The sequence below is a fragment of the Patella vulgata genome, chromosome 9 (genome assembly GCF_932274485.2).
Source record: "Patella vulgata chromosome 9, xgPatVulg1.2, whole genome shotgun sequence".
NCBI lineage: Eukaryota > Metazoa > Mollusca > Gastropoda > Patellidae > Patella > Patella vulgata.
Genome location: NC_065887.2, coordinates 12,128,227 through 12,140,542, shown reverse-complemented (window position 1 = coordinate 12,140,542; position 12,316 = coordinate 12,128,227). Strand labels below are relative to the sequence as shown.

At 36.5% G+C, this 12,316-nt stretch overlaps 1 protein-coding gene across 1 annotated transcript in view; it reads left to right on the top strand.

Annotated features, from left to right (window-relative positions):
- The window catches only part of LOC126832392 (uncharacterized), a 33,779-nt gene extending 21,976 nt beyond the window's left edge, over window positions 1–11,803 (top strand). The window contains exons 2-3 of the mRNA XM_050563151.2: window positions 7,127–7,378; window positions 9,425–11,803. Coding sequence (XP_050419108.1) covers window positions 7,127–7,378; window positions 9,425–9,801 — 629 coding nt within the window. The 3' untranslated portion in view covers window positions 9,802–11,803. The remainder of the gene's footprint in view (window positions 1–7,126; window positions 7,379–9,424) is intronic.
- Window positions 11,804–12,316: the final 513 nt, after the last annotated feature.

The window sequence follows — 12,316 nt, the reverse complement described above, 5'->3', positions numbered from 1 at the left end:
AAAGGACAGCTGTCTAGTCGTTCGGATGGGACGAAAACCCGAGTTCTCGTGTACATATTGGAATGCACGTAAAATGAACGTTTCGGTTATTTAGTCGTTCGGATAGTACTGAAAACCGAGATCCCGTGTAGACATTGGTTGGAATTCTCTATAAGAGTAGGCTATAGTGTCACTGCCCGGGCAAAATGTCCCTCATAGCATTCTTCATTGAAATGCCCATTTCGTGAAAGACATTCAAGTTTAATCCGTGGACACACCAATGGTCGCTAATCGGATTAACTAGATCTAATTGCTGTAGCGGATTAGTATATGTTTACTGTAGGGTTAAGATGGAGACACATAGATAAAAGAGATCTACATAAATTACTCCGCGCATCTCTGATTTCTCTATTGTTGAAACAATCGTTTGTATATCGGATAGACGTTTACAAACATTGACTTACTCAAATTCACTAAATCTTTTACTTAGTGTCCCTAAGTATGAAATTAATCTGGTCTCCTCCTGAATTAGGCGCGTAAATATTTAATATTAAAAGATTATCGCATCGCACTTAAAAAAAATACAGGGACCGAATGTCAAACCGGGATTTGAAATTTACGCACAAACATATGGGCTGTAAAAGACTGTTGACTTGAAATAAAATTGGGTTTAACGTCCTACCTGTCTCCACCAACTGGGCTAATGAAGACGGGTATATGTCAAGCAATGTGCTATGAAGTAATTCGTATTTTCAAGGACGAAAACTTTGGATGATATTGTGTTAGAGACTTAGCTACTTTAAACAACATTTGTATTTATCACGTAGAAGCTTGAGATCCCCCCCCCTCCCTTCCAGCTTCAAATGGTTATGCATGCGTGTTATACAAGACAACGATCTGTTCAAAACCTCCATATTTTAATGTTTTTCCCCATACCGCGACAAAAAAATACCACAGAGATTATTTGTAATACAAAGCCCAATCGTGTAATTTGGCCAGGTTCCATCTATGTATGTTATTCATCTCAGTCGTAAAAGCCTAAAATTACAATTTTTCTCAATTTTAAAAACATATCCACTCAAATGAAATCGGAGACAATAATCAATGAACAAAAATATTCATTGCCGGAAGGCCCCGATAACATTCATGACGTATCGGAAAATCCAGACATGGAAACCTTTCACGTAATCACATACAGGAAACCCGATTCCTTTATTCCAACAATTGTTGACTTGAGTTTTTCCACAGAGAAAAATGGCCGCGCTCACGTTTTGCCATTAATAATAAAAGATTCTTCGTATAACTGAACTCCGTTTATCTTAATGTCTAGCTTCCGATGACAAGATTCCTGCATTGGAACCATTCTGAGTAATGGAATTGAAGTTCTGATATCAGCCTTATGGCGTCGAGAAGTCGTGTTTACACTTGCAATATCAGATTAAAAACCCACACGGCTCGGCTCGACATCGCCAGATAATCCTAAAGGTCTTAGAAAAATCAAATTAAAAACATATCATAGTGGTAAAAAAAGAAGCGCGTGGCTCGGGGTAAAACGTAGAAAATAGATTGGAGGAAACATTAGATTATATGAGAAAGAAAAGATGTGTATTGATTTATTGGACCTAAAATAGACCAACGTTTTATTTCGTTCCAGTGAATATGCGATAAATTCTCAGCGTTGTTTCGTTAAATATGTCAAATAAAGTGGTCCAATGACTTCATTAAAGGGGGCATCTATCATGGTAATAAGGGTCAGCAACAGTATTTAAAAGTTGATTGGACCACTGGGCCCGTACAAATTAATTGATAATAATTTCAATACATTGCTAATTTTGAATGACTTAGAAATACCTATACTAAACGTCTAGTAGTAATATTCATTCAGTCATTCACTGATACTAAGTGTGAAGACTTGTGTTATACTAAGGCAGAGGTTAAACAGCTATTTTCCAAGAGCTTAATCTGCCTATTGCAGTCTCTCTGTAGACTTGAAATGTTATCTTAATTATTAATTAGACATTAATTAACTTATCCAGACCATAATCAACTCTCGATGCCATCGTTAGCCTGCGATGTTTAGTGGATAAATTTAACATAAAAATGGATAATAGAGACTTTGTTTATTATCGTACCAACGTTAGTAATGACGATCGAGGCTAGTCTAAAATTGAATCGCTAATAATTTGGTTCAGAGTAAAGCAATTTGAAATTTTCAGCATATTCTGTTTTCATTATCTAATTTTCTTTATCTAATCTTACCTAATGCCCCTTTAAGGTAGAGTATGATTACTCTCTCCAGAACACCTGATACCACTTGACACATATGTGAGCATGTTTACGGAAATACTAATAATCAAACTAATTCCACACCCCAGAGAATTCGTTTTTATTTCTTTTCTTTCATCTGTCATATAGATATTATTAACATGATATTATAACCGTGTTATTAACTTCCCCTGTAGTATTTCTATCTCTGTCAGGTAACGTGATAACTTTTAATGAGTTAAACACATTTAGTTTAATGCTGGAGCCACTGGCTGTATTATTCTTGTTATATGCCAACATATTTGATGGGGATTTCAATTCTCATTTCGTTTAAGAGGTTAAAATCAGGTTTAAAACTGTTCCCCTGGTGTAAGCAATAAATAATGACGGGTGCGGTGCACGAGATAAGGTATGCTTACTCTTTAAATAACACCATTTGAAAAAAATATTATTTTAAAGTTCACACTGCAAATAAGTTATGGTTATTCGGTATCCTTTTGTGTAGACCTCAATAAAAGAGAAAAAAATAGAAATGTGGTTTAATGTTTACTCGACACAAACTAGGTCATTTCGGGACTAACACACGCTTCAGTTTTATTTTAATAATTCGCTTCCGCGTAGGGGTCTTTAGCAGTGGGAGGAAATCGGAGGACCCCGAGAAAACCCACAGGATTGGACAGGGGACCCTATCCTTGTTACGTACAACCGGGGAATCGAAACCACGCCAGTTGACTCAATGACAGACCTTATGATACAGCGCGCACACGCGCACTATTCGGCCATCCAACCCTAGAACTCAATAAATGAAATGAAATGGGGTTTATGGTATAAACAACGCTACTGAACACGGACATATCCACATGCAGACTTGTCTGTGAGAGAAATTGTACCCGGACACTTAATCCAGTGGGTCTTTAAAGGGTAGTGAGACAGCGCCTTACTCACTAAGACACTCCATCCCAGCCCCATCCTGTCAATTGGGAGTACTAAAGTTACTAAAATTTACATGATTGGGTCGTTGTAAGTGTTCCAAAAAGTCTAAAAAGAAAAAAAACCAGGGATCGTATTCTACGAGAATGTGTTATAACAGAATAAGCATACTCCGCCTGGTTTACCACACTTCGTAAATGTATGCCGAAGAATGCCGATTGTGTTTTAGATTTGTACTAACTTCAAATGAGAAGTGTTATCGGATTTCTAGACTCTGTAAACATTCTTCACTTGGCATTATGCAATTTTAGGTTCCAAGTCAGGTCAGATTCTGTAACTAGAGACAAAGGTATCCCAGAACATCTTGGATATAAATAATGTCTTTATTACATTCTTCTCTTGAAGCTGATGAAAATCAGAGAATTACGAAACATGTTTTGAAGTTCCCAAGGTCTGTTGTTTCATTTCTTTGGAGAATTGTCGTTAATATTTTTTTCGGGGGTTAGATATTACCAAGCGATACTTACATATTCTTACAGGAAATATGGTTGGAGTTGCTTACAGTGTTAGGTGAAACATAAATCTGAACGAATAGTTATTTGTACAGACATAATCAAGTTGATCTCGGCTTGTTTTGTGAAGGCATAAAAAGATAATAAAATGCTACAAGAATTATCACACATATCCTAAATAACATGCATTGGTTTTCTGGGAATTAGATAGCGCTATTTGAAGCATTTTTCATGTGAATTCTTGTAGAAAGCGATGGTAGTATATAAAATATGTATGTTGTGCGTGTAGACATATCGCCTCCTTATATCATAGATTGTTTTTTATGTCATACATTAATCTACCAATCCCACACATAATATATAGAGTCTGTATAAATACTGCTCGTATCGGTCGATTTAGTTGAAATGAAATGATTGGGGTTTAACGTCCTACCTTTCTACGCGGACTTGGTTTAATGAAGATGGGTGGGGTGGGGCATTCGCCATTTTGCGTGAACAGCAGCACTACAGCATACCCTTAATTCGAAGTGCAATTGTTGAGGGACCGTTTACGTGCACGCCAACGTGTAACGGGACCTTGGTTTTTGGTCCCATCCGAACGACTAGACACTGTTCCATGTCAGGCCCGACAAAGGGTGAGTGTGCTGTTGTTTGATTGTCTATTAAAAGGGTACGTTGTCGGATCATTATTTGCTCGGAATATATTTATTAGCACTTGTCGAATTTCTCGCAAAGCCCACTTGCAAACGATTCCCATCAGCCCCCTCCTGTTCGAAGGGACTGGGTCAGTCCATTATTCGAAAAACATCGTTAATTCGTTTTCATTATGATGATGAGTTAGTTGTATTTTACGTCCGCTTCCACCGAGGTGATATCGCAGACAAGTTTTCATTATAATCTAATTTAATTTCTATAGGTTAGTTCCTTGTTAACAGTTGTATATTTCAAACGGCCTGGAATAAGTACAACCCATGGATAAAACAATAACAGCCCCGTTTTAATGGTTGTATATTCTAAACAGCCCGGAATACAACCCATGGTTAAACCAATAACGTACAATAAAAGACACATTTTACGTGTCGTTAACAAACGCTGCCTAGGGAACTAACACTAACAATCCAATGCAATCTATCGAGTTGTCTATCAGAATGTGTTGTGGATCTGGGAAGTTCATTAAGCTGTGGGTTAGATTAGAAGAAACGAGGCATGTATTAAAACACGCCTCCCCGTAGATTCAACATGATTCCACCTTTTATCAGTGTTTTTAAACTCTTATTGACTTTATAAACCGTTAAGTGGTTTTCAGTCTTTATTATGTGATGTTGTGTTGAGGTTAATGTATTTATCATATCGTATTTATAAACCATAACCATCGTGTATTTAATATCTACACGCTAGTAATCACAGTTTAATAAACGTTTTACCAATTTTTCACAAACTTCTTCATGTACGTTATACTAGTTTTTCAAAGCTAAAATGACTTTGCAAGTTCAGTGTGTGCCCCCCCCCCCCCCCACAAGACCCCCAACAAAAAGAGATTATAACAGATGTCTGGGTGATAGCAATTGAATGTTATGTTATTAAACTTTTTATACGCCCACATGGAAATGTGGTCGTATATTGCCGTCGCTCTACAGACTACATTTATCATCTGATTGTTTTGAAATTGATATATGTTGTTTGCATTAGTGAGGTGAAGAGGCCTATTTAATTTCAATAACTTCCGTTAATTTCGTCTGGAGTTATGGCCCTTGTTTCACTTTGTTGCACCTTGTGAACGCTCTAACGACAAAAGTTATCAACCGATCTGTATGAAATTTATATGCATCATTTAAATTAGTAAAACAAAGAAGCCTATTGAATTTCAGCAATTTCCGTTAATTACATCTAGAGTTATGGCCCTTGTTTCACTTTGTTGAATCTTGTGAACGCTCTAATGACAACAGTTATCATCCGATCTGTTTGAAATTGATATGCATCATTTAAATTAGTGAAACGAAGAAGCCTAATGAATTTGAGCAATTTCCGTTAATTATGCCGTGAGTTATGGCCCTTGTTTCACTTTTTTGTACCTTGTGAATGCTCTAACAACAAAAGTTATTATCCGATCTGTATGAAATTGATATGCATCATTTAGATTAGTAAAACAAAGAAGCTTATTGAATTTCAGCAATTTCCGTTAATTACATCTAGAGTTATGGCCCTTGTTTCACTTTGTTGCTTCTTGTGAACGCTCTAACAACAAAAGTTATCAACCGATCTGTATGAAATTTATATGCATCATTTAAATTAGTAAAACAAAGAAGCCTATTGAATTTCAGAAATTTCCGTTAATTACATCTAGAGTTATGGCCCTTGTTTCACTTTGTTGAATCCTGTGAACGCTCTAATGACAACAGTTATCATCCGATCTGTTTGAAATTGATATGCATCATTTAAATTAGTGAAACGAATGTCAGCAATTTCTGTCAATTACTTCTAGAGTTATGGCCCTTGTTTTACTTTGTTGAATCTTGTGAACGTTCGAACGACAAAAGTTATCATCCGATCTGTATGAAATTGATATGTATTATTTGAATTAGTAAAACGAAAAAGTCTGTCGAATTTCAACAATTTCTGTAGATTACTTCCAGAGTTACAGCCCTTGTTTTAGTTTTTAGAACCTTGTGAACCCTCAAACGACGAAAATTATAATGTCATCTGTATGAAATTGTCCATTAAATGCCCCCTAATTACCTACAAAAGAACAAATATACGACAACTCTTGTCGACCGCCGGACGATTTAGCTGCTGCGGGCGTATGTTTAGTTGCCTGGCAACCTATCTTTATCAATTTATGTGAAACCTGTTGTATTATTATGTGCATATATGTCTGTTCTCCAAATCTAACAGGAGTGGGTGCCACGGTGACTAAGTGAGTAAGACACTGGTTCGTTAGCCTGGAGATCAAGGGTTCGTTTCAGGTGTTCGCCGAGAAAGTTTATAGGGATTTCCTAACCATATTCCTTCCTTCCCTGTCAACACTCCCACCTGCCATCTCCTCTATTCCACACCCCTATCTTCCACCCCTTCCTGTCCACACCCCTATCTTCCACCCCTCCCTGCCAACTTCCCCTCCTACCCATAACCCAACCCTTTAGCATCCGTCACCACACCCCATTTAAAGTTCCAATTAGTTGCACATATATTAGCAGTAAAAACCGGTACTAGAATTATTAATGCAAAATCCTCAAACACACATCGAGATATACCAACAACACACTGAAGAAAAATGTATTTGACATTTAGGTTGCTTTCACAAGTTTACATTCTCTCTAATATTCTTTAGTTGTGATGTCACAAACTCCTTGCTTATGATTGATGACACAAAATGGCTGCTGCATGTGGTATAAATTTTCTCGAATTTCATTTTAACCAATCGAATGTGATTATTTTTGCAGGTGCCCTCGAGTGTGACTGTACAACAGAGGAATGTATGTCTCAGGGCTTGACGACTTGTTTTGCCAACAAATTTTGCTATGCTGAATATTTCCGTGATACTCTGACACGGGGCTGTATTGACAAGGGTACGCCATTACTATGTGAAAATTGGAGGCCGAAGAATCTGAACACCCCCTGGCCTAGTATGTTTTGCTGTAACGATGGAGATCATTGCAATAGAAATGTCCGACCGACAGATCCACTAGATTCAGGTATAATTGTTAACATTTTAAATACAAGGAAATATGCATAAAACAAATTGTTTAAAACAAATTGTTTATGTATAGGAAGGGTTATCACCCTTTGTGAAATGAAATGAAATGGGGTTTAACGTCCTACTGTTCTGCTCCTATACTGGGCTAATGAAGACGGGCATACGCCATACAGTGTGCTATGAGGGAAATTTTGCCAGGGCAGCGGCACTATCGCCTACTCTTATATCGAATTCCAACTGCCAAGGGATCTTTTACGTACATTCCAATGTATACACGGGACCTCGGTTTTTCGTCTCATCTGAAAGACTAGACAGCTGTCCTTGTCAGGCCCTCCGTTCTGCACCACTGACAAGGGGAAACCACGTCGGAAAATCCAGATGAACTTTCTCGGCCAATGCAGGGATCGAACACCTGACCTCCAGGCTAGCATCACCCTTTGTACTAGGATGGGTAATTACGGGGCAGGGATTAGCCGAATGAGCAATTTGGAGATTCAGAAAGTTGTCGTGTTCTGTTCACACCTTTTCAGTCCAGGTCATGAGACAGAGTAAATAGGGAATCCCTTACGAGTTTTTTTTTTATATCAAAAAATATCAACATAAGTCGATAAAGTAAAAAAAAAAACCGATGCTCTGCCGATTTTTCTTTTTTTTTTACTTTATCGACGAGTGTTGATATTTTTTGATATTAAAAAAGATGAGTAGGAGATTTTATTTATCACTCAATCCTTTCTTACATTCACAAATAAATAAATATTATTCTTTGCTGTAGATGTCACTTTTACTGAACCTGATTACATTATGGCGTAGTGATACATCACTTTTTGACAGCAATTCAACCATTGCAAAGTCCTTTATATTGACCCAGCGTTTCCATCAAAGTCAATTAAATAAAAATTGTTCCCTTTTAATAAGAAAGAAGTTACTTTTAATAAAAAATGATCTGTTCTTTGAAAATAAAAAAAAGTAGTTCATGTAAAGCGATATATTATTGGGTGATAAAGGACATTCTGGTCTTACCCCCCCCCCCCCCCGCATGGTTACTTGGGTGGAGATTCTCAGTTTACAGAAGACAAGTTGTCGCTCAAAGTCTTGATTGATCGAGGACGACTATGGGTTATAACTGCCCCTGCACTAAAAAAAAATCCACACACAAAACCGAAATCTGCGATCGGATGTCTCACATCACTGCAAATAATGTCAATAAATGGTTGCATTATGTTTATGGTTATTAGTTTCTGGTTGAACGAGTCTTTAGCATTGATTTTTGAGTCAGTAATGTGAAAGCTGTCTAATAATTTCAGACATTGTACGGATATTCCTTGTGTAAGTGTTCCGATGAAACATACAATCCCGTATCTCTTTATTTACGTTAGTCTTAAAACGAACAAAGTTTTCCTTTTTTTGTACTTTTAATACGGAATGCGAAAATTGAGACTTTGTATTCCTTATTATAAATACAAAAAATGTGCCCCTTCACGTGGCCGTCCCTTAAAAATGCACCTATTCCCTTAAAATGTGCCACTTCTCATAAAATGTGTTGCATTCCTTTACAATGTGCCCCTTCCCTGCAAAATGTACCCCTTCCCATAAAACGTGACCATTCCCTTAAAACGTGACCATTCCCTTAAAACGTGACCATTCCAATAAAATGTGTCGCTTCCCTTAAAATGTGCCGCTTCTCATAAAATGTGTAGCTTCCTTTAAAATGTGCCCCTTCCCTGAAAAATGTACCCCTTCCCTTAAAACGTGGCCGTTTCATAAAAATGCACCTCTTCCCTTAAAATGTGCCCCTTCTCATAAAATGTGTCGCTTCTTTTAAAATGCGCCCCTTCCCTGAAAATGTACCTCTTCCCTTAAAACGTGACCATTCCCTTAAAAACGTAACCATTCCCTTAAAAACGTAACCATTCCAATAAAATGTGCCGCTTCTTTTAGAAATGTGCCGCTTCCTTTAAAACTGTGAAGTGGTACCAGATCTTCTAGAAATAGCAATTACTCTATATCGTTACCTAAACGTATTTTAATTTTTTTTTTTTTTCAGTTGAAGCCACGACGATCGTATCAAATATCGACAAAAGCGATGATGCAGATAGTGTGAAGAAGCCCGATTGTCCGAATACGGAAACAAACAGTTTGATACGAAACAGCGGTAGCAGTAAATTAATGAACCCAATTTATATAGCCGTACCCGTGGCTGGTGTGTGTGTTTTATTGGCGTTAATCATATTCGCCATGTATTTATTAAGAAGAAGAAATGACTTCTATCACCATTATCATTATCAAGAACATCCGGCCCACCTCGCTCAAAACTCTTGTGAGAACAAAAAAACAGTGACGGGTTGTGGTTCCGTGAACCGATGCACAGACAGTGAGCGATCGAGCTCGGGAAGCGAAACGAAACTCTTTTTGCAGGTCTGAGGCCGGTTTTAAAAATCTCCGAGATATATATTATTGTGTATTAAAAAATAGAAACTCATCGTGTATGTGTGCTGGTGTGCTAACGTGACTCATTTGTGAGATAACCTCATGTGTGCGAGCATGGACGTATTGGAATTGTGCGCGTGAAAGAGAATGTGCGCGTTAGATATAAATTGTTATATTACGAAACTATGCGGGTGGGATAATCATGTTATGAATTAGAACATGTAGTATTGCTTAATTACCATAGTTTTATGGATTCAAAGACATCAAATATCTAAAACAAAGTTGTGGACTATATTCAAATATCTAAAATCGCTGAAACTCTTTGATTTAAGCCAAAATAAAGTAATGAATTACGTTGATCCGACGATTAATGTTGGGGAAAACTTTATACGATCAAAAGTTTGTTTGGAATGATTAAGCGGAAGTCGGCATATTTTCTAATTTTAGTATCATTTTTGACTTGTCGACAGCGAAACACATATCAGTTATCTATAGACGTAATTTATTTTAACCGGGACATCCCACAAACAAATTCTAAACATAAAATTCAATGAAGAAAACAATTTTAATATTGACCCAAATCAAAGAGTTCCAGTCGTTTTCTCCAACATACAAGTATTTTCTTTCTAAATCAGAAATATAATAAATTCTTTTTATAAGCCATTAGACATTTTGGACCTAATTTCTGTAAAATGTATCGGTACAGTACATCGCCTTTAATCCTTTGGACCAAATTCCTACCATTTCTAATCTCTTGTGTACTTACATTTATGAGTATAATGAATTGATGTGAACTAATCAAAATGCAAGAAGTATTGTATTTTGCTTTATGAAACGCACCTGTTACAAAGCTTCAAGTTTAAAAAATTATGAGAGTTCAAAGGGAGATAACTCATTGCTCAGACTATTTTCTTGCACATTATGCAACGAACATACGTTACGTTTATCACATTGTTACTAAACATTTTGAACACTACGTCTTACCTCAAAAAGAAATTAATCATATTTTATCACTGTTCCATAAACATAAAATACATGTACATTGTAAAGTTTTAAAAGATTCTGTAGAAATGGTTAGGCTAACGTGACTCTTCTTTACGATAGCACGGTTTGGATCAGAAAAACGGGCATGGCGTCATAGACACCATCTTGGAATTGTGACGTCATACTATAAAAAATCAAGGTCAGTCAATCGATACGCAAACATCCAAGGAGCAAGCATGCCGAGTGTCACGTCGATCATACTTGAATTGATGGATCATTAGGCTTTTTTTTTTCGAAAGGCGTCGCCCCTAGGAAAAAGAACAAGAAGACGAGTAGCGCTTGGTAGGCCTACCCAGTTCCTTGTCCAAAACGAAGACAAAATACTACGTACTCATATTACTGTTTGTATAATAAGCGTTCTGATTCAAGAAATTATACAATAGATCTGCTGCATAAAATGACGTAGCAATGTAAACGTATCCACTGTCATTTACAAACAGTCAACGTTTAAGCGAGCGGCAATGGGTTTCTGGGATCGCTTGGAATAGAGTCTACCAGTTTCTCTGTTTCTTTTTTGAAAGGTGCATTAAGCCTCTCAAGCAAATCAAACACACAAAAAACATTTAAATGTCATACATTCATATTGTTATACAATCTTGTTAAAATTATACCACTATTTCTTTTCGTTAATTGTTCTAAATTTTTACATTTCTTTGTAGTATGCCTACAACTGAACATAAAGCGAAACGAAATAGTCACCTGATTTTAATAAGCTTGTATTGTTATTATTCATTGTACTGCTTTGTAATTTATGTATATATATATATTATAATATCTTGTATATATTTATATGTGAGCTGTATATATTTTTTTGGTAATATCTAATTGAGATATATTGTATACTGTTACGTAATTTGTAAAATGTTACATTTGTATATTTTGTGAAATTAAATAAAATATTGAAAAAAATTCAGTAAAATTTTAATAAAAATGAAACCTAAACAGATTAATTTCAATAATTTTTTTTATGGAAATGGAAGTGCTATTATATAGTTTGTTATGATTTTATTCATTATAGAATTTAAAAATTAAAAATTTATTAAGTAATTGCAATCAAATCGCACATTCAAAGTCAAATAAAATATATCAAAAATAATAGAAAAGGATTTATTTGTTTTATGAAATCTCCAAATGAAATCCTTTAGGGATGTATATGTCTCACAACCTCGCCTGTTTCGGTGTTTTCGGAGATCAAATCGTAGAGAATGGTGATACAGCTATAGGCTAGTAAACTTAATGTTGGCTGTCAACCAAAAAGCAGTACCGGTTTCTTCAATTACGTCTCCAAAAAGCTAAATATAGTTATTAGTGTCGTGAAGGAGGAAGCGTATGCTCGACCTCCCATGTTCACATTTCGGGCTTCTAGTTTTCGAAACTTTCCGGGGGATGCCACCTGGAACCCCCCCCCCACCCGCTTGTGAGCTTCGCGCCTTCGGCGCCCGAGCTCCTCCTTATCCCTGGTCTC